Genomic DNA, 22939 nt, shown 5'->3' with positions numbered 1-22939 from the left:
CAGTGGCTGGGTTGCAGAGCACACATGCGGCCCTTCTCAATTACTTGGGCCTCCTCGCTCCGCCTCCTTTCCAGCGCCCCTCCTGCCTCCAACAGGATCCCAACGTCGCTGTCTTGGGGTCCAGCTAGGAGGGACTGGGGAAGGAGATGGTGATTCTCATGCTTTTGGAAACTTTCAGCCGTCCTCCACCAGAGGCCACCCTGAATCTCTCCCACTGAGGGCTGGAGGCCAGAGGCTGGCAGGGGGTGGGGGGGGGGGGGGGGGGGGGGGGTGGCTTTGTTGCAAGGGAGGACAGGGGAAGACAAGGCTGCTTTGGCCTTGTCTGGACCCAGCCAGCTGAGGGTTACTCCAGCCCTCAGGGCATTAGCACCCAGGGTGCTTGGTCTGTCCCCCCTCCCCCCATAGAGCCTCTGGTCCTCAGAGACTCTGTTCCCTCAGCCCAGACTCTTACCCACCTGGGGTGAGGGAATGAAGTGTTGGTTCTGTGTCCCTCTATGTCCCTCTGCTTCTGGGCATGCTACCTCCAGTCCTGCACAGGTCCCCTGCTGCTGGAAGGCCAGGCTTTAAAGGGGAGACTCACTGACTTATGTCCCCAGCACCTGGCCCCCAGCAGAGCCAAGATCCCTGTGCGTGCTCACTCCTGAACCCTGTGGTCACCTTCTGATCCCTCCACTCTAGCAGGGCTCCAATCCAGTCTAGCCTAACCTAGAGGGTCCACACCTCCTTCTGGATCCCTCTCCCTGGCTTCCAGGATCCTACTGTAGCTGGGATCCTCTTTTGGTCTGGCCCCTTGGCCCCCCAACACCCCCCTCCTCAGGCTTCTCTTCAGTAAAATGGGGGATGGGTCGCTTTCCTGAAAACCAGTTGGAGCCCTGGGTGCATAATGGGCTATCCATGACCGCTCATTCTGTTTCCCAACAGTGAGGGGAGACTTGCCACTCAGAACAACCACTCCCCACCTGCTCCTAGAGCCCATGGGCAGCCCAGGACACAGGTACCAACCAGAAAGATAGACCAGGTCATAGGTTGGATCATGAGAGCAGGAGGGGGTAGAGCCCAGGCCTGGGAGACGGTTGTCAGCTGTAGCCTCTGTCCAGAGGAGATGGGGTTGTGTGGAGTCTGAGGAGCAGCCCGGAGGCCAGTGGAGAGAAGCAGAGCGGTTGGGTGCATCCAGGTTTGGGCTTTTGCCAGGTGAGCTTCTAAAAGGTGCACCAGAGCCCAGGGGATGTGCAAGAGAGAGGTAACAGTGATCGTGGGATCTAAATGGAGCGAGGACATGGCAGGGTGGGCGCCTGGGGTGCGGCGGTCAGCGTCTGCAGGACTGAGCCAGGGGTAGGCAATGGGGCGAGGACAAGGGGGTGTCGAGTTGAAATGGCCGAGCGGGGGTGGAGGAGACGGCTCCTGATGGTGACAGGGACGGGGCATAACGGGCAGAGGACGAGGTCGCTGGCAGGAGGAGGAGGTCAGGACCGAGGGGCAGGGGTTGAAGGGCGGTCACGAGAGGTTGAGGCCACCAGGAATTCGGACGTGGCGCAGCGACGGGGCGGTGCCCACAGCAAGGGCTGGTGTGGGCGGTTGGCACAGCGGATGGCTCACGGCGGCTGGGACTCCTGGAGGGAGGAGTGGGGAAGGGGCCGCAGGCCACCGTGAGGAACAGGGCCGGTGGGGGCCCCCCTTCCAGGCCAGGGGGCTGAGGTGGGGAGAGAAAAATCAGCCCTCAGAGAAGGCTGGTGGGCAGGGAGCAGGGCAGAGGGGAGCGGGTTTCCCAAGGGAAAGCAAAGGCCCAACAACGGAGCTGAGGTTCTTGGTGGGAGGGGTTGCTGGTGAGCAGCTCCAGGCTTGTGAGGAGGATGGCAGGAGGCAAAACAGGTCCCTGCTGGGACAGGAGCTTCGGCCCTACAGAGGAGAATGAGGCAAGTACAAATGTCTACTCGAAAAAGACAAGGTAGGGTCCTGGGTGGCTCAGTTGGTTAAGCAGCTGACCTCGGCTTCCGGCATGATCCTGGAATCCCAGGATCGAGTCCCACATTGGGCTCTCTGCTTGGCAGGGAGTCTGCTTCTCCCACTGACCTCTCTGCCTCTCTCTCAAATACATTTTTTTTTAAATCCTTAAAAAAAAAAAAAAAGACAAGGAAAACAAAGAGCAAATATCGAAGTAGTAGAAAACATTTGTATAACAATGGGTTAATATTCTGATTATAGAATAGCTACTATAAATGAACTCTACAGAATGAAAATGCTGAGACACCCCCCCCCCCGCCCGGGCAATTTACCACACAGTAAACATGAGACCTTACTGGGAAATACATGCAAATTAAACAAGATGCAAATTTCAGGGTGGGTTTTTGTTTTTGATTTTACATTTTTATCATAGAAAATATCAGATGTGGGACCCCTGGGTGGCTCAGTGGGTTAAGCCTCTGCCTTCGGCTCAGGTCATGGTCTCAGGGTCCCGGGATCGAGCCCCGCATCCGGATCCGGCTCTCTGCTCAGCGGGGAGCCTGCTTCCTACCCCCCTCCCCGCCCATCTGCCTCTCTGCCTACTTGTGATCTCTGTCTGTCAAATAAATAAATGAAATCTTATAAAAAAGAAAATACCAGATGTGTGCAAAAGTGCAGAAGGTCAGATAAGACGGGCCCACGTGTGCCCATCACCACCGTCACCCAAGACCGGCTCACAGGCAACTGGTTTCCTTTCCGTTCCCATTCCCTCCCCCAAATCCCAGATGTTGTATCACAAAATGCCACTTTTAGTAAGTAAGCAAAGAAAGCCAGGAGAGCGCACAGGGGCCTGGGCATCGTATGAGGCGGCCCCTGCCTCCTGCCCTGAGCTCACGCAGCTGGAGCTGGGCCCCCAGGACGTGTGATTAGGCTCTGTCCCCTTCTTGGTTCAGGAAAGATGTCCCCTCAGCCTCCTGAGTCTTACGGCCACTGCAGAGGCTAGCTGCCCCCAGTGACCCAGGTCCTGCTTCGTTCCAAGGGATCCACCCGCCTGACCCTGCTCAGACCCTCCAGCCTCATTTCAAGCCTGAGAGAGAATTTCCGTACAGCAAAATGTGTGTTCCATTCAGTTTTAACAAACACAGTTGCTCCTGTATTAAGATACGGGATGGATGCCTGGGTGGCTCAGTCGGTTAGGCGCCTGCCTGCCGCTCGGGTCGTGCTCCCGGGATCCAGGAACTGGTCCTTCCTCAGGCTCCCTGCTCAGTGGGGTCTGCTTCTCCCTCTGCCTGCCGCTCTCTGCTTGTGCTCTCTCACGCTCTCTCTCTCTCTCTCTCTCTCTCTCTCTCGACAAATAAAATCTTTAAAGAAAAGAAAGAAGCACACAGGACACTTCCATTCCCCTCCAGGACAGTTCTTTGGGGAAAATTTTAAAGGAAACACAAGGCGGGAGGGGACGCAGGAGTGTGGGCCCTGGGGGAGGGGAGGAAGTGGGGGGAAAGAGAAGGTGACCAGAGGAAGTCAGGGACACCACAGGGGAGGCTGGGGCAGTGGGCAGTGAGCTGTCGTCCTGCCTGAATTCCCTGGAAATTTGGTGTGGGGCAGTCTGGCAACTTTGTAATGTCCTTTTTTGGGGGTAAGATTTTTTTTTTTATTCCTTTGTCAGAGAGGGAGAGAGAGAGCACAGGCAGGCAGAGGGAGAAGCAGGCTCCCCACTGAGCAAGGCGCCGCATGTGGGACACGATCCCTGAGCTCTGGGATCACGACCTGAGCCAAAGGCAGATGCTTAACCACTGAGCCTCCCAGGCACCCAACTTTGTAATTCCCAATGCAGTGTGAACCTTCCCACCCTAGCCTCCCTGGCCTTCCCCTGGGGTTGCACACTCTCAACATTTGCTCTAGAACACGCAGAAGAGAAGACTAATCAGAGAAAGACCTGGGCATGAAGAGCGCTGCGGCAGGGCTTCACGTGGCCCCAGACGTGGTAGGGGCCCTGAGAGGGAGGATGGATTGGGGAGAACAATGTAGAAATGATGGCCTAGAATCTTCCAGATTTGATGAAGATCATAAACTTACCAATCCAAAAAGGTCGGGAAGCCTCAAGCACAAGCTACAGGAAGGAAACCACACCCAGGCCCGCCGTAGCCAAATGATCACGGGAAACCGTAGAAGCAGCCCGCAGGGTTGAGGAGCAACAGACGCGTGTCCAAGGAGCCAAGGCGTGGCAGACACAGATCTCTGCGGGAAACACCGCAAGCTGGGAGAGGGCAGAGCAGCGCCTCTGACTGCTGGGAGGAAGACACTGCCAACCAGACTGGACGCCCGGGGCGGGGGAGGGGGGACCACCTTTCAAACACACAGCTTAGGTAGACTTCTCAGACATACAGAAGCTGTAAGGGTTCATCACCAGCTGAGCCGCAGTACAAGAAATCCTAAAGAAAGTCCTCCAGGCAGAAGAAAATGACGCCAGGTGAAAATCTAGATCTCCACAAAGAAATGAAATACGTGGAAATTGTAACTAAGAGGTAAACGTGAAAAGTTTGTTTCTTGTTATTTAAAAGATAATCCGCTGATTAAATAGCACTAACAATGTACGTGAGATTTATAAGAGACAAAAACCAATGCGGAGGGGCGCCTGGGTGGCTCAGTGGGTTAAGCCGCTGCCTTCGGCTCAGGTCATGATCCCAGGGTCCTGGGATCGAGTCCCACGTCGGGCTCTCCACTGGGCGGAGAGCCTGCTTTCCTCTCTCTCTGCCTACTTCTCTGCTTACTTGTGATCTCTCTCTGTCAAATAAATAAATAAAATCTTTAAAAAAAAAAAAAAACAATGCGGAACTGGCAAGCAGCATCTAGGTGGGAGACGGAAGTACCTGCTGCGGAGGGAAGGGTGCTGTCCCCGATGTGGGCTGTGATACGTCAAAGATGTCTCTGGAAAGAGTAAAGAAATTAAAATAGCACAGATTAGAGCTAATAAGCCAACAAAGAAAATAAGTCATACAAAATTCTCAACAAATCCAAAAGAAGGCAGAAAAAGAGGAAGAGGAAAACAGAAACAGTTGAGACCCACAGAAAACACAGAGCAAGATGGTAGACCCAAGGCCTGATCACATTAGATGTGACCGATCTGAGCATCCCGGCTACACGGTGGAGGCCGTCGGGCACAAAAAAGCAGGACCCAGTCATATACTGTCTACAACAAGCCCATCTTACATATGAAAATAGGTTAAAGGAAGAGGATGGGAGAAGATATTCCACAAAAACACTAAAGGCTGGGGAGGCTGTGCTCCCGTTAGACAAAGCAGATTTCTCAGTAAAGCGCGTTGCCATGGATTGGGAGGGCCATTTCAAAGCAGGGGAGACCCATGGTAACTGCTGCAGTCCTGGTTGAGAATGAATGAGACCCTGACACGTGGGCTGAGGACAGCTGGGTGGGTGTCCTGAAGGTCTCTAATTTCCAGACCCCCTAATCTGGACCAGCGGAAGTGCTGCCTTCAGGTAGGAACTTGCTCTCCCTGGGGAGACCCAGGGACCATTCCCTTTCCTGACCTTGTGTACACCCGTGGGGTCTGTCTCCACTTCCCACCATGAGGGCCTCGAAGGGAAGTCCTAGCCTAACCTATCCCTGCACGTACTGTGGGCACAGAGAGAGGGGCACGTGCTGAATCCCCAAGGATCTGTAGTGGGTTACAGGTTACAGCGCTCTTCAAAATCAGTGTCTGCGAGGGATGTACGACTAAGCCGTGACACACCTGTCCCTGCAGGTGGACCACATGCGTCCAGAAACCATGGGGCTGAGAATAAGCATGGCTCCCCCTCACCCCACAGTGAGCTCCTGAGGGTCTGGGCTCCGTCCCTGAGGCTGACGGCTTCCGCCAGCGACGGTCCCGCTGCGCTGACGGCCACGGCTGCTCCCAGGACGCTCTGGCTCCTTGTGTCCAGGACCGAGAGGCCCGAGGAGGAGCGACCTGACCACCAGGAGGAGGTCTGTGACGATGGGGACGAGGGGTGTGCTGGCTTCTGGCAGCACATGGACAATGTAGCCGCCTCGCCCAAGAGGGTGTTTTCCTGCGTCAAACGCCAAAAACAGGCGGCATTGACTTTGGGACCAGGTGACCAGCAGACATGGAGGACATCGGTGGCAGAGGCTGGAGTATGGGGACCCGTGTTTGCAGAAAGGTCAACGAGGTGCTTGCCTGCTGTCACCTGGAAGGTAAGAAAACAGTGAACTGGGTTCTGGGCAGGGAGACTTCCAGCAAAGAGGTGGAAGCGCCTGTCGTGTGTTGACTTGTGTCACCTGCAAAAGAATCTACCAGAGTCCTAATCCCCAGTGTTTCAGAATGTGACGCTGTTTGGAATAAGGTCACAGCCGATGTACTTAGGTAAGAGGAGGCTCGCCGGAGTGGCGCCCATTCAGGGGGTGCTTCTGCGAGGAGAAGCATTGCTCAGGACGCAAGAGGTCCGGGAAGACACGGAGATGCGGTAGACGGAGGCCGGCCGAGGGGCGCGAGAGCCCCCTGCACCCCCAGCCGCTGCGGGGGGGCCGGAGCAGACTCCCTCAGAGACTCCAGAGGGAGTGGACCGTCCCGACACCTTGATTTGAGACGTGCAGCCCCCAGCGCGGCGAGAAAGGAAACTCTAACCCACCGGCAGCCCTAGGAGGCCGGCCCAGTTGGCTGCTTTTCGCCACGAATGACATCACAAGCGGCCAACAAGCTGAAGAGAGACGAGTTTCGTTTTCGAGAATTTAGGGAAGACGTTTCCCATCCAGGATTGCTGGGCTGGATCCATCCAGGATTCCCAGTCTCCCCACCTTGCAAAAGCTACTCAGTGTAAGAAAATGACTTACTTCGCTCAGCACAGTGTCAGGGTCAGTCAGAGAAAGACAATGATCCCCGAGATGAGGAAGTTGAGAGGCAGGGAGGGGGGTCCTGGGGGGCAGGGAAGAAAAAAATGAAACAAGATGGGATCGGGAGGGAGACAGACGCTTAATCTTGCGAAACCAAGGGTTTCTGAGGGGTGCGGGGGGGGGTGAGGGGCTGGGTGGGGGGCGTTGGGGGGTCATGTGCTACGGTGGGTGCTGTGACGTGTGTAAGCCTGACAAGTCACAGACCTGCACCCCTGGGACAAATAATACATCATATGTTAATAAAAATAACTTTTAAAAGATTAAAAACAGAGAGAAACAGGCCCTGAGCAAAGATCAGATCCAGGCAGCCCCGTGAAATGTGTTCTCAGTGTGAAGACTAAGTCGAAAGTGGGGCCGCAAGAGGGCACCTGGGTGTCTCAGCTGGTGGGACGTCCCGCTCTTGACTTCGGCTCCAGTCATGGTCTCTGGGTCACGAGATCCAGGCCTGCCTTGGGCTCCGCGCTGTCGGAGGTCTGCCTGTCCCTCTCCATCTGCTCCTTCCCCCTCCCCTCTTCTCAAAAATAAATAAATAAATAAATATTTTCTTAAAAGTGGGGCCAAAAAAAAGTGGTGCCATAAGACTTCTCATTCAGACTGCTAAGAGATGTAAAGCGGTCTCTTTTTCCCCCCCAAAGATCTTATTTATTTGAGAGAGAGAGAGAGAGAGTGCGCCAAGCAAGGGGAGGGACAGAGGGAGAAGCAGATTACCCCTGAGCAGGGAGCCTGGTGAGGGACTCGATCCCAGGACCCTGGTGTCATGACCTGAGCCGAAGGCAGATGCTGAACTGACTGAGCCCCCCAGGCGCCCTGTAAGCAGCGTCTTATAGATCCTCTCATCTGGGGCTTCTAGGAATCTGAAGGACGAGGTCTACAGCATTCTGTCTCGCAGGTAGAATGACGTCTGCCTTGAAGAGAGCTCTGGGTGTAAATCTTGTTCAATATACTGGGTTATAGGGCGCCTGGGTGGCTCAGTGGGTTAAGCCGCTGCCTTCGGCTCAGGTCATGATCTCAGGGTCCTGGGATCGAGTCCCGCATCGGGCTCTCTGCTCAGCAGGGAGCCTGCTTCCTCCTCTCTCTCTGCCTGCCTCTCTGCCTGCTTGTGATCTCTCTCTGTCAAATAAATAAAATAAAATCTTAAAAAAATATATATACTGGGTTATAATTTGATACGTAGAAAACCTACATAGTTTTTTTAAATTTAAATTCAATTAGTCAGGGACGCCTGGGTGGCTCAGTCAGTTAAACGTCTGTCTTTGGCTCATGTTATGATCCTGGGGTTCTGGGATCGAGTCCCACATGGGGCTCCTAGCTCAGTGGGACGCCTGCTTCTCCCTCTGCTGTTCTCTCTGTCTCTGTCTCTCTCTGTTTGACAAATAAACAAAATCTTTTAAAAAATAATTTGTTTAAAAAAATAAACTCAGTTAATTAACATACAGGGCACTATTAGTCCTGGAGGTGGAACTGAGTGATTGATTCCTCAGTCTGACGCAGCACCCAGCGCCGCTGGTGTCCGTCGCCCAGTTACCCCGTTCCCCCCACCCTAAAACTGCAGAGATTTTTTTTTTAAAGATTTTATTTATTTATTTGACAGAGAGAGATTACAAGTAGGCAGAGAGGCAGGCAGAGAGAGAGAGAGAGGAGGAAGCAGGCTCCCTGCAGAGTAGAGAGCCCGATGCGGGACTCGATCCCAGGACCCTGAGATCATGACCTAAGCCGAAGGCAGCTGCTTAACCCACTGAGCCACCCAGGCACCCCAGAGATTTTTTTTTTAAGATTTCATTTATTCATTAGACAGAGAGCGAGCACCAGCAGGGAGAGAGGCAGAGGGAGAGGGAGCCGCAGACTCCCCAAGGAGCCGGGAGCCTGACGGGGGTTCCATCCGGACCCCGAGGTCATGATCTGAGCTAAAGGCAGATGTTTAAACATCTGAGCTCCCTAAGGGCCCCCATAGTTTTTAAAGGAATCCTACTATCTTGGATTACAAGAGACAGAGATTGTTCAAGATGAAAAAGCACCTGTAGGCTTCAAAAATTCTGTCGGCAGAAAGCATTCTGGTCAAGAATGTTGGGCCCTGGGGTGCCTGGGTGGCTCAGTGGGTTAAAGCCGCTGCCTTCGGCTCCGGTCGTGATCTCAGGGTCCTGGGATCGAGTCCCACATCGGGCTCTCTGCTCGGCGGGGAGCCTGCTTCCTCCTCTCTCTCTCTGCCTGCCTCTCGCCTACTTGTGATCTCTCTCTGTCAAATAAATAAATAAAATCTTAAAAAAAAAAAAAAAAAAGAACGTTGGGCCTTTCCCAAGGAAGGATGACCCTGGACAGAGCCAAGAACCTAGAGAGCAGAGTCCAGAGCCTCCAAGAGCCCCCCCCCCGAGGACTAGCACCAGGCGACAGCAATGGGCCCTCATCTGGAAGCGTCCCCGCAGTCTGACTGGCACCTGCGCTTCCGAGTTTCCACTGACCGTGAGTGCTACACACTTTCCAACCCTTCCTTTTTTAAATTTTTATTGTTTTATTGTTTTAGAGATTTTATTTATGTATTTAAGAGCGAGAGAGCACTAGAAAGAGAGAACACGCACAAATGGGGGTCAGAGGCAGAGGGACAAGCAGACTCCCCTGCTGGGCAGGGAGGCTGACCCCTGGGTCAAGGTCAGCCTGACATGGGGCTCGATCCCAGGACCCGAGATCATGATCTGAGCCAGAGGCAGACGCTTAACTGACTGAGCCACCCAGGCAGCCCCATCGCTTCCTTTCTTCAAATAAACGTTTTAGTTCAGAGTGAATTAAGATTAGCGGAAGAGTCGCAGCTGAAACGCAAAGTCTTCCCTCACCTCCCCCAAGGGCAGCGTGTAGGTCTCTAGGGCACTTCGGTCACAGCCAGGAAGCCGCTCCGGTGTGTCACTCCTAGCTCCACTCCAGGCTTCCTCTGGAGTTCACTGTTTTTTAACCGACATTTTCTTTTTTCAGGAACCAGTTCAAGGGACCACAGTGCATTTAGTCTCCTTACTTCCCGTGGTCTGACAATTTCTGCAATTTCTGTCTTTCATTCTTTCTCATGACCTTGACAGTTTTGAGGAGTCCTGGTCACTTTTGTGGAATGTCCTTCAGCTGGGATTTGTCGGATAGTCTCTGGTGATTAGCCTCGAGTTCTGGGTTTGGGGGGGAGACCTCAGAAGGGACGTGGCCTTTTTTTTTTTTTTTAAGATTTTATTTATTCCTTTGAGAGAGCGAGCACAAGCAGGGGGAGAGGCAGAGGGAGAGGGAGAAGCAGAGTCCCCAAGGAGCAGGGAGCCCTGTTGTGGGACTTGATCCCAGGACCTGCAGATCATGAGCTGAGCTTTTAGTCAGACACTCAACATGTGAACCCCCCGGGCGCCCCATGATGCGATCTCCGTGCACCACAGCGGACGGACAGACTGTCCACCGGACTTCCAGCCGGTGATGTTATCTTCACACTTGCAGTGGTGTCTGCCGCGGTTTTCTCCTGTAAAGTTACTATGTTTCCTTTCCCATCCTCTAGTCTTTGGATGCAAGTCACCAAGTCCAGCCCACGCTCAAGGCTTCCCCCATTTTAATAGAAGTGTTGATGGAAGACATTGTGTCCCTGTCTCATACTGTACATTGTGTGTGTAGAGAAAGAGAACTTTTCCTTTTTTAGCTCATGGTTCTCTGCACTGAGGCCCACACAGCTGTCTACATCCGAGGAAGGCTGCCCGGGCAACACCTCTGGACCTGGACCTAACTTCGATACAAGACCCTGGACCTGAGGTCCGAGCCGGGGACTGTGAGGACACCCTGGCAGTCCTGGGAGCGGCCCGCGGATGGACTGCGGTGGACTTCCCACATTCGTGAGCCTACAAACCTCCTGGTGCTCGTGTCCTTGCTAGACCCTCTCCACACTGGCGCTGGGCTTGCACGTGTGACTTGCTTGGCGAAGGGACAGGAGCGGGAATGACGCTCGCAGAGGCTTATGGGATTGGAGCCCACTGGGGCTCGTTCTCTTGGAAACCGTAGCAGAACAGTCTCCTGAAAGACGAGATACCACTTGAAAAGAGGCCCTGGAAGATGGGGACCCGCTGGGACATCGGGGCCCCGGGCGAGCCTCCAGCCGACGCGGCCACATGAGCAGCAGCAGCTTCAGGTGTGGCCCGGGACGGCCCGGCTGAGCCCAGCCTGCGCCGAACCGTGGGCGTCTGCGGCCGTGAGCCTTACGTTTCGAGGCGTTGCTGACGTACCAGGGGAGAAGGAAGCTTTTTGTTCTTTGTCCTCAACTCCTGTCCCCACACTCTGCCCTTCCCGCTCAAGTCCCATAGTCCAAAACTGTAACCATTTCCCCAAACTCCACACTTACTATATTGTCCTAATTCCCAACCCCTGTTCGACCAAACCACCGTCCTACTCCATACCTGCATCCAAGCAGCCAGAGAAAACATAAAAGCACACTCACTCATTCTTTAAATTTATGAACACAGGGCCTCTGGGGGGCTCAGTCGGTGAAGTGTCTGCCTTCGGCTCAGGTCATGATCCCCGAGTCCTGGGACCGAGCCCTGAGCTGGGCTCCCTGCTCGGTGGGGAGCCTGCTTCCCCCTCTCCCTCTGACCCTCCCTCTGCTTGTGCGTGCTCTCTCTCTCTCTGTTAAATAAATTAAAATCCTTTAAAAAAATTTTTTTTAATTTACAACACACATCTAAAACCAGGCTCTGCACACAACCAGAAAGTCTTTTTTTTTAAGATTTTATTTTATTTTTTTAAGATTTTATTTATGTAATTGACAGAGAGAGAGAGAGATCACAAGTAGGCAGAGAGGCAGGCAGAGAGAGAGGAGGAAGCAGGCTCCCTGCTGATCAGAGAACCCGATGCGGGACTCGATCCCAGGACCCCGAGATCATGACCTGAGTGGAGAGCAGAGGCTTAACCCACTGAGCCACCCAGGGGCCCCACAACCAGAAAATCTTAAAACACTTTTTTTTATCCACTTCATCTTCCCTTCTCCGGGAAGAGGGTTCCACAACTTGCCTTTTCCCTTCCTTGAAGCTTCCCACCCCACCACCTCCTGAAGCTAATAATCTTTTTTTTTTTTTTCATTCAAATCAGGGGTTTAGCTACAAGTGTTAGAAAACCCCAAATAACAATAGCTTGCACCACAGAAGTTTTTCTCTTTTGCAAAGAGGTGAGCATGAGCCGTCTGGAGTGAGGGGGCTGCAGTCTTCAAGCTCCTCCGCTCAGTCTTGCTGCTGTCCTCGACCCCTGCGTTCCACCTCGCAGCCCAAGATGGCTGCTTGAGCTCCAGTCATTGTGGGCACGTTCTAGGCCATAGGGGGAAAAAAGGAACTGGCAAAGATAGGCAAACCCCTCCCTTTAAGGACATGTTTGGAAATTTTACGTACTGATTCTTATATCACACTGGCCAGGAATTAGTCTCAAGACCACACATATCTGTCTGTAATGCAGGCAATGCAGTCTTTCTTCTGCGGGACCATATGCCTAGTTTAACATGGGGGGAGGGATTCTTTTTAAGGAACAAGTGGAGAATGGGTAAAGAGATCCTGCTTGCAGTCACAAATTGTTCCCAATCCTTTCCTCTTCTGCCCAGCCAAGAAATTCGTTCCTGCATCACACCCTTTACACTGCCGTCCCCGTGCTCAGACGCTCTTCCCCAGAGCTCCCCATGGCCCCTAGCTCCTTATCAGCTCAAATGCTGGATCCTTGGAAAGGTCTTCCCTGGTCCCCCTAGCTTGGGGGACACCATCCTCCCTCCCTGACCACTTGGGCAGTATCCAAGTTAGCTCTTCAGTGTCCCCCACTGAAGCACGGACCAATCTGAGCGGCCCCGGAGCCCAAGGGAAAGGCACGCCTTCCTAACCCATTCTAGCTTAGCCAAAAGCCACTCCCCCAGCCAGCCTAGCCCCCCCGCCGGAGTCTCCCCTCCTCGACTTCCCCCACGACATTGTGCCTCAACCTGTCCCAAGCCCATCGCTGCGGGCTCCTCCGCCCCTCTCCAGCCTGTCCCCTGGTAAAAGCAGGGCACTCTCAGTCTGGGAATAACTTGGGCCCTTCTTTTTTTTTTTTTTTTTAGATTTTATTTATTTAAGAGAGAGAGCACGCACGAACGAGGGAAGAGGGGAAGGCTCCATACTGACCTGGGAGCCCAATGTGGGGCTTGATCTCAGGACCCCAGGATCATGACCTGAGCCGGAGGCAGACACCCAACCAATTAGGCCACCTAGGCGCCCCTTGGGCCCTATCTTCTGACTGGCGAGAAGACCCTGCTCTTCGGCCGTGGGACTGGCTAAAGCAACTCCAGCAGCTCCCAGACCCTGCCCAAGACAGCAGGGATGCGCGTGCGCCCACAGGCTTTGGCCAGCCTCGGGAGCAGCAGTTGACCAGAGAGGGATTCTGAGCCCTGGTTCCAGGCAGGACCAGATTCCTAGCACGTGACCTGGGCAGTCACACGAGACCCCAAGCTCAGAAGAGCCCATACTGGGTTTTGTTCTTTGTTTGTTTATTAAGTAAACTCTACCCCCAGTGTGGGGCTTGAACTCACAATCCCGAGACCGAGATTCACAGGCTCTACTGACGGAGCCCAGGGACGCCCCACACTGTGCTTAATGCTTTAGCGTCTCCTTCTGGAAATTCTTGTTTTTATTTATTTTTTATTTTTTAAAGATTTTATTTATTTATTTGACAGATCACAAGTAGGCAGAGAGAGGGGGGGGGAAGCAGGCTCCCCGCTGAGCAGAGAGCCTGACGCGGGGCTCGATCCCAGGACCTTGGGATCATGACCTGAGCTAAGGCAGAGGCTTAACCCACTGAGCCACCCAGGCGCCCCTGGAAATTCTTGTTTTTAAAACAGATTTTATTTATTTATGTATGTAAGAGAGCGCACCCAAGAGAGATTGAGCAAGCACATGTGTGAGTGCAGGACCAGGGTGAGGGGCAAGGGCAGGGATCTGGGGGAAGCAGGGGGAGCAGGCTCCTCGCTGAGCAGGGAGGCTGATGCTTGGCTCAGTACCAGTCCCAGGATCACAAGGGGAGCCAAACCCACTGAGCCACACAGGCACCCTCTTCTGGACACTTAATAACTTTTTATCAAGAGGCTCTGCGTTCTCATTCTACTTGGGGCTCTGCCAATTATGCAGCTGGTTCTGGTCCTAGGGACATCATGGACACAAAGCCCAACGACCTGGGTCACCAGCATGGCCCTGAGGAAAGATGTTGACCAGGACAGCCACATGGACAGTGCCAGTTGCCCCTCCTCCTGAGTCCCCAGTGGCCCACTGCCCTCTGCTCCAGTAGCGGCTCCCAAGTGGGGGGAATGCCCACTGGACAAGGCAATATGGGGCTGGAGTTCCAGCAGGCCTTGAACCCTGGCCTAGGGCTCTGCAGCAGCGACTCCAGGGATGGTCTAGTCCAAGACGTACCCCCAGGCACAAGGCTGGACCTGTGGGGGCTGTGGCCCATCCCACTGCCGACTGGACTAGGAAGTGACTCAGACCGAGCCCATTCTGACTGCTAGATGCGGCTCATTGGTCCGCACTTCCGAGGCCGGAAGGACAGGGAAGGGCTGCTGACGGCGTGACAGATGCCTCTGAAGAGTCCAGATGCCTGGAGGGGCTACCAGCCCGGAATCTCCCTGCTTCCCCCCCACCCCCAGTCTTCCAACCCAACTCCAAGATTTGCTCCCTGGCAGACTCCCTGAGGTCCTGAGAGGTGTGCAGCAGCGGGAGACCCTGGAGCGGGTGCCCCCCACCCTGCACCCCCACGGAGGAAACACTTGTCTGGAAGCAAGAGATGGCTTTACTGAGAGGGAGACTAGCAGTGGGGTGAAGGGGAGAGACTGGCCGGGAAGGGAGAGTGTGGTCTCGGGGTTGCCTATGGTGTCACACATCCAGGTAGGACTGGAAGCTCCGTCTCTTGTAAGTGCCCGGCTTGCGCTGCGGGATGCCGGGGCTGAACGTGGCCCCCAGCGGCCAGTGGCGGACAACGTGCCTGTACGAGGTGGCCAAGCAGTCAAAGTAGTTAATGTTGAGCTTCCGGGCAATGTGACGGCCCAGGTATTCCATCTGCTGTGGGCACAGGCGGCGGTCAGGAGGAGACCAGTAAGCTCGGGTGCCCCCTCCACCAGCTGCCCACGCTAAGGCCGGGGCACCCACAGCAGGGTGTTCGGGCTTGGCTGAGAAAGGCCCCATCCTAAGACCCTAAGCAGTGGCAGGCCTCCTGCAGCACGGAGCAGGGGCGTGGAGTGTGTCCCGGGTCCCGGGGCGGGCCGGAGCAGACCCACCTGGTAACGCTCGGATAGCTGCACCAGCACCAGCGGCTCGAGCTGGTGGCCGCACAGAACCAACTGGAAGAAGCACCTTCCGTAGGCTGGAGAGGGGCGAGCAGCTCAGCCAGGGGCGCTGGGGCCCGCGGGGGCTCTGGGGAGCGAGCGCAGAGGGGCTGGGGGCGCAGGGCAGAAGGTCGGCTCGCCCGCACCCCGCCCCCAGTCCCCAAGCTGCTCCCTTGCACACCCACCCCCGCCCGCGGCCGCGCCCGCTTCACCGTCGGAGCTGAGCGCCAGGCGCACGTAGACCAGGTGCATGGGCCCCTGGCACACGGTGCGGCCCTGGATGGAGAAGTGGTAGGTGCCGCGCGTGTGGTTCAGCACCAGGCGGCGACGCGGCAGGGACGAGATCAGGAGCCACAGGCCAACCACCACGCCGCACGCGGGGAAGCCCCACGTCTCCTGCTGCAGCACCTGCGGGAGCCGCGGGGGCCTCAGCTGCCAAAGGGCGTGGGGGGGTCTGGAGGGGGGTGCCCGAAGGGGGTCCAGGGCCGGGAGGCCGGCGGGGCGGGGTGCGCGGAGAGGGGTCAGCCCCGGGAGGCCGGCGGGGGCGGGGTGCGCGGAGGGGGTCCAGGGCCGGGAGGCCGGCGGGGGCGGGGTGCGCGGAGGGGGTCCAGGGCCGGGAGGCCGGCGGGGGCGGGGTGCGCGGAGGGGGTCCAGGGCCGGGAGGCCGGCGGGGGCGGGGTGCGCGGAGGGGGTCCAGGGCCGGGAGGCCGGCGGGGGCGGGGTGCGCGGAGCACACCTGGCTCCCGAGGCCGAAGCTGACGAGGACGAGGCAGACGACGAAGAGCAGAGCGCCCTTCCACAGCGTGTCCAGGTAGTACTCGAGCACGAACACTGCGGGCGGGCAGCGCGTGAGCCTGGCGGGGCCTGCAGGCGCCGCGGTCTCCGGGCGCCCCGGGCTTGGCCCCGCCCCCGCTCCAATCAGATCCCGGGGCGGCCCCCGCCCGGCGCAAGCAGGACTGGACCCCGCGGGGGTTCAGGCAGGGCTCCGCGCGCACCATTGGGCTGCTGCTGGGTAAACGGGTAGAAGCTGTCGTGCTTAAGGCGCTGGGCCAGGTGGCGCTCCGTGCAGAAGAGTCCCAGGGCCCAGAGCTGGAAGCGCTTGCCCCCGGAGGTCGTGGGCAGGCCGCGGACGCGGCCCCTGGGGACCTGGGTTAGGAACAGAGTCAGCTGGGCTGTTGGTAGGTTGCCAGCATCCGGGGCTCGCGGTCGGACTGACCTGGTACAACGAAGGCTCCAGGGCTGCCCTTCAGGAAGGCTTTCATAAGGCAGAAGAGCAACACCAGCGGCGGCTGTGACCAAGGCTGGGCGCGGCCTGGGTTCTAGAAGTTCTGAGCAGCGTGTTCTAGAAGGGGCTGTTGTTGACTACCCCTTCTGCAGGGAGTCCCCGGGTCCGGCCCAGAAGTGAGCACGCGCTTCACCACGAGTCCCCACACCACCCAGCGCCACCCTCCTTGGCCTGGTTCGCAGTCCTCACCCGACGGGAGGGTGGCAAGACATCCCAGGCCTGAGGTGGAGAGAAATCCGCAGGCAGGCTCCCCACACTGAACCCCACGGCTGAGCAGGCCTCCCCCCCCCCATCACCACTTTTGCCCAGGTAGACCTTGGACCACAACCACGGACCGCTCACCTCCGTGTGTCTCCCTGAAGGCAGGACACACACTCGGCCCAGGGAGGAGTGAGCGAGGGATGACCACAGGCAGCCTCAGGCACCCTGGGAGGCCACCTCACCCTACCCCACAGGCTCTCCGCCAGTTCCAGCCCTAGACGCTTCCCTCAGGTACCACACCTGTCCTCTCATCCGCACCCGAAGGACCACACAGAGTTCCTAAAATGTTTTATTGTAACAAAACGCTCAATCATCCCGAACACGTAAAGGGTGGAGGGCACCGGTGGCCATCTGAGCACCCAGGGTCCGAGACTGCCTAGCCAGAGGAGGGGAGGCTGGTAAGCAGCTGCTCGAGGCACCACTGGACTTCCTCCTGGCCTCGGTAGGCCCGCTTCAGGCCCCGAGGGAGGCAGCGGCAGGACTCCAGGTTGAGGTAGAGCAGGCCTGGGCAGCTGCTGATCACAGAGCTGGAGGGGCAGAGCAGGCCATGGGGACCAGAGCCACTGGTTCCTGGAAGACCCGGGCCCTGGCAGAGCTAGGCCAGCATAAGGAGCCCTCTCTGCCCAGGCGCCACGGCTGGCTCTGCCACCCAGAGGCCCCAAGGCCCAAGCCCAGTACCCATGGTGTCCCTAAGGGCCATCCAAAGCAGGGGCCGGCCAATGTGTGCTCCCTTTTGGACCCTCGAAGCTTGCAAGCCAGGCCTGTTGGGGAGGCAAGCCATACCGACTCCAAAGGACAGGAGAAGGGGATGCTGACCTGACCGTGCTTGGTGTGACCCGGGTGCCCCTGAGGTTGACAGAGCATAAGGCGGGGGGTGAGCCCCCAGGGGTGGCTGAGAAGGCAGCCAAGGCCTGCTCCAAGTCCTTCTCGCTGAAGCCCTGGCCACTCAGGTCCAGCTCTCGCAGACTGTGGCGCCATTTGTGGGTCAGCAGGTGGCTGCCCTCTTTGGCCAGAGTAAGCCGGTCGGACATGCCATAGAGGCCCAGGTGAAGCTGTTGTAGTTCTGGAGACAAAGGGTGTTCATGAGCTGTGGGGCGGGCAGGGGGAGCCACACCCGTCCCACCTGGCCAGCACCCAGAGGAAGCTGACCCTGGCACGGCAGATCACATAGGCCAGCCGGTGTGATGCGGGCACAGCCTCGAAGATCCAGCAGGCGCAGACTCGGGGAGCCGTGGAGCAGGCGGCCCAGGGCCTCATCGCTCACAAAGTTGCAGGTGGAGCCGGCAAGGCAGAGCTCCTCGAGGCTGGGGAAGCCCGGGCCGGGAGCCGTCACTCGCCCGGCAGGCTTGGGCAGCCACATCAGGTTCAGCAGCCGCAGCACCTGGAGCGAGGCCCAGGCTGCAGATGGGGAGGGAGGGTGGCAGGCGGGGGAGGCAGGCCATCAGGCACCAGCAGGTGGGAGAGGCGGGGCCTCGGTACCTGCAGCTGGGGGCAGCCCTTCTGCAGGGCCTCCACGGGCAGCTGGAGAGGGGTACTGTTTCGAGTGATGCCGGTGCTCACCTCCAGGACCTGGAGCCGGGGGCAGCAGCTGCCCTGCAGAGGGGTCGCAGAGCGCAGGCTCAGCGGCCTGGCGGTCCCATGGCTCAGCACTGGGCTCGCTCGTGCCTGCCACCGACCTACCAGCAGCGCACCCAAGATGGCCGTCGTCTGGGAGCTGTAGGTCAGCCACAACTTGCGCATTCGGGGCCCTGCCTCCTCCAGGAAATTCACCACAGCTGTGGACTCCACCTGGGAACCCAGCACACGGGCACCTGTCACTCCGGCCCAGGCTTCTTCAGGACCCCTGGGGACACAGGGCTCACCATGGAGTGCTGTATGTCCAGGCTGTGGAGCTGGGAGCAGGCCTTGGCCAGCATGACCAGAGTGTCGGGGGTCACGCCATGGCAGTCAGAAAGCTTGAGGAAGGTGAGCCGCGGACAGCACTCGCTAACCAGCTGTGGAAGACAGAGCACCAGCCGAGAGTGGGTCTCTGTGGTCCACGAAGGAAAGAAACCAGTGGCCGACGCCAAGCCCTCTCTACTGTCTCAGCTAGGACCTCCTTTCTGCCCTGGAAGGCCAGCATGGGTGCTCCCACTTCTGACACCTCCCTGCTGAAAGAGAAAGGCAAGGAGAACCGGGCAGGCATCCCCATGGGGCCGCTGGGATCCGGGTGCCTGACCCACTGCCTGGAAGTACTGGGCAATCCCCAAGCGTCACGGCTGGTGTGCAGGGCCGCCTGGAGCTCTCACCTTCAAGACAGGGTGTACCTGTGACTTCCAGTGGATGAGGGTCAGCCTCTGGAGCTGGGAGAACCTGGCCGACAGCAGAGGCAGAGCTGCATAGTGTCCCCACGCTGCCCCTTTGTCAGCATCAGCCCATCCCGTCACTTTGGTGTAGGGGACAGAAATGGGCCTGCGGCTTTCTCCGAGCCACAGAAACGAAGCCAGGGGACAAAGAAAAGAGGGGCTGGCTCACCGACTGGGCATAAGCCACTCCAGAGAGGCAAGAAGCTTCTTCTCGGCCTTGGCTCCGCTCTTGGCCAGGCGACCAGCCAGCGGGGGCGACAGGGTCACGGTGTGCCAGAGTGCAGGCTGGGAGGCGGCCTCGTGCCAGCGGCGGCACACGCGTGCGGCCCTGGGGGGGAATCTCAGCTGAGGGGCCGGGCCTTTCGTGGCCGTTGCTGAGGGGGTTTTCTAAGAGGAGAGGCCGGTCACGACGCTGCGGCCACCTCAGCCCAAGGACAGGCCCTGGGGACTCTCACTGGACGCCCGAGGGACGCTGCCCTCTCGCACGCGTGTGTGAGCGCTCCCCCGGCTACGCGCTCTGCCCTCACCCCCCACCCCCGCCTCAGCCACCCGCGGGGCGGGCAGGAGGTCAGCCCGAGCCCCGCTGCGGCGCTCGACGGGCCCGGGTACCTGCCGAGGAAAGGCATGGGCCCCTCGGCCGCCACCAGCAGCCCGAAAATCTGCAGCAGGATTTCCAGCGGGATGCGGTCGCCCCAGCCCGGGTCGGGCCCCCGCGGCGGCTCCGGAGCGGGCGCCGCTCGAGGCCTGGCCTTGGCGGCCGGGGCGCGGGCCGCGGCGGGCAGCAGCCGCTGAGCGCGGCGGGCCGCACGTCTTTGCGCGCGGGGGCGGGCCGGCCCGGGGCCCGGCAGCAGCAGCAGCATGCTGTCCGACTGCAGCAGGTGGTACCCGGAGCCGCTGGGCACCAGCCGGTCCCACCACCAGTCCTCGGCCGAGCGAGCCCGCGCCCCGGCCGGAGGGGCGCCCCGCACCCTGCGCCGGGCCCGCCGCGCCGCCCCGGGAGCCATCGGCCCCAGCCCCGCGCCCGGGCCGCCCGCTGCCGCGGAAGCGTCGAGGCCGCCGGAAGGGGGCGGGGCCGCGGGAGGAGGCGGGGCCGGAAGCCCGGGCCGCCGCCGCCCCCCCATCCGCTCCCCCTTGCGGGGCGGGACTTCCGGCGGCGGGTCCTGCCGGGGACTGGCCGGCCCGCGGCTTCCTCTCGTTCCGGTGAGCCGGCCTTCCCGCTCGGGCGCGCCGGCGTCTCCCAGCCGCACCGGCTCTGGGCTGAGGCCGCGCCGCTAGGCCGCCGGCGGCGACTTCGGACTGTGGCGAGACGCCGGGCCGTCGGGCGGGGAGCGCGCAGGTGCGGGGTCAGGAGGCGCGGGCCGCGCCGCGCCCCGGGCAGCTCCTCGCCGCCCACCCGACGCAGCGAGGGCCGGTCCCGGAGTGCGTGTCCGGTTTGGGGTGAGGGTGGTGGTCTCACCAGCTCAGACCCGAAGGTGGAGTCCGTTTTTCCTCGCTTTCCTCTGGGGTCGTGGCTCCTTGGCCCGGCGTGCCGTCCGGTTTGTTTGGCCCCTGCCATCCCCATGCCCCACCCCGCGCACCCTCCAGGTTCCCTGGTCCAGGCGGCCGGACCCACTTCCGACTCCAGTTCTCCGTCTTTGACCTGTGATCCCGCGTGCGTGCCTGTTCCTTTCGAGATGGAAGAGGTCTTCGGTTCCCAGGAGAGCTGAAGCCTTTTCTTTGGGTCTAGGTGGGGAAGAGGAGCGGGCGTGACCCCGGCCTGTTCTGAAGGGCCCAGCCTTGCGCTGAATGGCAGCACCCCCACTGGGCCGTCTGCTGTGGACCCACCTGCTGGTAGCCCTCTTTGGCATGGGCTCCTGGGCTGCCATCAACGGGATCTGGGTGGAGCTGCCGGTCGTGGTGAAGGACCTTCCGGAGGGTAAGTGGGCGTGTGCAGGGGAGTGGGGCTTCCGGTGTGCTAGCTGAGGCCGGTTGCAGCTGCTCCTGGTCTTTTAGCGCCTGACTTGGCTTTCTCCCTTCCTGGCAGGCTGGAGTCTCCCGTCCTACCTCTCTGTGCTTGTGGCGGTGGGGAACCTGGGTCTGTTGGTGGTGACCCTGTGGAGGCGGCTGGCTCCGGGCAAGAGCGAGCGGGCTCCCATCCAGGTGGTCCAGGCACTGAGCATAGCGGGCACAGCCCTGCTGGCCCCCCTGTGGCACCATGTGGCCCCAGTCAGAGGGCAGCTCCACTCCGTGGCCTTCCTGACGCTGGCCTTGGTGCTGGCACTGGCATGCTGTGCCTCTAACGTCACTTTCCTGCCCTTCTTGAGCCACCTACCACCTCCCTTCTTGCGCTCCTTCTTCCTGGGTCAGGGCCTCAGTGCCCTGCTGCCCTGCGTGCTGGCCCTTGTGCAGGGCGTAGGCCACCTTGAATGTTTGCCGTCTCCCACCAATGGCACCCTCTGGCTCCCCCACGACTTCCCAGAGCGTTTTCCCGCCAGCACCTTTTTCTGGGTGCTGACCGCTCTTCTGGTCACTTCGGCCGCCGCCTTCCAGGGTCTCCTGCTGTTACTGCCAACCCCGCCATCTGCACCCACAGGGGGTCCGGGGTCTGGCCTGCGGGCGAGGGCCCCAGCGGTGGAGGAGGAGGAAGAGGCCTCACCACTGCAGGAGTCACCGAGCCGAGCAGCACGCGCCACTCCCAGCCCAGTTGCTGAGACCCAGCGGCTGCTCTCTGTCCACGGAGCCTGCCTGTTGGGCCTGCTGGCCGTCACCAACGCGCTGACCAATGGTGTGTTGCCTGCGGTGCAGAGCTTTTCCTGCTTGCCCTACGGCCGCCTGGCCTACCACCTGGCCGTGGTGCTGGGCAGCGCTGCCAACCCCCTCGCCTGCTTTCTGGCCATGGGCGTGCTCTGCAGGTACTCAAGGGTCCCCGCGCTCCTAGGGGTAGAGTTTAGGGATGGGGGCTGGGCCCGGGTACAGCCAGCCCTGAGCTTCTGCTCCCCCTGCAGGGCTCTGGCAGGGCTGGCTGGTCTCTCTGGGCTGGGTGTGCTCCTCGGGGCCTACCTGATGGCACTGGCAGTCCTGAGCCCTTGCCCACCCCTGGTGGGCACCTCTACAGGAGTGGTCCTTGTGGTAAGTACACTGGGGACACCGAAGCAAAGAGGGCTGCAGTGGGGAGGCGTTTCCCCCCGGGCAGGGAGCCCCTCGTGCTCCCCTGCTGCTGTGTCCGCCCTCCCCAGGTGCTGTCATGGGTGCTGTGCCTGGGTGCGCTGTCCTACGTGAAGGTGGCTGCCAGCTCCCTGCTGCACGGCGGCGGCCGGCCGGCACTGCTGGCAGCCGGCGTGGCCATCCAGGTGGGCTCCCTGCTCGGGGCTGTTGCCATGTTCCCTCCGACCAGCATCTATCGCGTGTTCCGCAGCGGGACGGACTGTGTGGACCAGTGTAGCTCCTAAGCCTGGGCAGGTGGAGGACTGAGACGCCACAGCGCCCTAGTGCCCGCTTCCCTGGGGGGGCCCTCCTCACACGTGGGCTCACTCTTGGACACCTGTACACTCCACAGCAGACGCTGGTCAGAGTGGGGACCACAGAACAGCCCCAGAGCCAGGGCCCAGCTGGGGCTGTGGGCTTGGCCCCGGATCTGGAACCTGTGTGGGATTTGCACAATAAATCACTGTTACTCCATGGGTCCGAGTAGTTAACTTCTGTGGCCCCTTTCTCTGTGCAGAGAGACCTCTGCTGAGCTGGAGTGGTGACTTGAACTGTTTGTTGAGCAGGGGTCCCCCCGCCCCCCGGCTGGCTGCTCTCATAGGTCCTGGGGATGTGCCCTCTGAGCCCTGGACTCTTGTTCCCCATCCCCCCATAGCTTTTTGGAACTCCCCCCAGAGGACGGGTCATGGTCGCCA

The 22939-nt window shown here is 59.2% G+C and overlaps 3 protein-coding genes across 5 annotated transcripts; 1 reads left to right on the top strand and 2 right to left on the bottom strand.

The window, feature by feature from the left end:
• Nucleotides 1-1494: 1494 nt before the first annotated feature.
• On the bottom strand, nt 1495-16968 carry TMEM249 (transmembrane protein 249). Its single transcript, XM_044246947.1, has 8 exons — nt 16957-16968; nt 16166-16316; nt 15907-16001; nt 15383-15578; nt 15123-15208; nt 14728-14907; nt 5760-6006; nt 1495-1610 (listed from the first exon to the last, which is right to left on the bottom strand). The coding sequence occupies exons 1-8, from the start codon at nt 16966-16968 to the stop codon at nt 1495-1497; spliced, it is 1083 nt and encodes a 360-aa protein (XP_044102882.1).
• A 24-nt stretch (nt 16969-16992) lies between these two features.
• FBXL6 (F-box and leucine rich repeat protein 6) lies at nt 16993-20065 on the bottom strand. The gene is made up of 9 exons (XM_044244762.1): nt 19671-20065; nt 19231-19389; nt 19005-19068; nt 18579-18710; nt 18397-18504; nt 18196-18309; nt 17866-18097; nt 17533-17779; nt 16993-17243 (listed from the first exon to the last, which is right to left on the bottom strand). The coding sequence occupies exons 1-9, from the start codon at nt 20063-20065 to the stop codon at nt 17093-17095; spliced, it is 1602 nt and encodes a 533-aa protein (XP_044100697.1). The 3' UTR covers nt 16993-17092.
• A 152-nt stretch (nt 20066-20217) lies between these two features.
• SLC52A2 (solute carrier family 52 member 2) lies at nt 20218-22718 on the top strand. Of its 3 annotated transcripts, none has more exons than XM_044244760.1 (5): nt 20218-20261; nt 20788-20976; nt 21085-21952; nt 22046-22169; nt 22277-22718. In XM_044244760.1, the coding sequence occupies exons 2-5, from the start codon at nt 20847-20849 to the stop codon at nt 22487-22489; spliced, it is 1335 nt and encodes a 444-aa protein (XP_044100695.1). In that variant the 5' UTR covers nt 20218-20261; nt 20788-20846; the 3' UTR covers nt 22490-22718. The 3 variants fall into 3 exon arrangements, with proteins under 3 accessions (XP_044100695.1, XP_044100694.1, XP_044100696.1); XM_044244759.1 differs by lacking the exon at nt 20218-20261 and adding an exon at nt 20271-20397; XM_044244761.1 differs by lacking the exon at nt 20218-20261 and adding an exon at nt 20435-20533.
• Nucleotides 22719-22939: the final 221 nt, after the last annotated feature.

The sequence above is a fragment of the Neovison vison genome, chromosome 4, assembly GCF_020171115.1.
Source record: "Neovison vison isolate M4711 chromosome 4, ASM_NN_V1, whole genome shotgun sequence".
NCBI classification, from domain to species: Eukaryota; Metazoa; Chordata; class Mammalia; order Carnivora; family Mustelidae; genus Neogale; species Neogale vison.
This window is presented reverse-complemented; position numbering and strand designations above follow the sequence as displayed.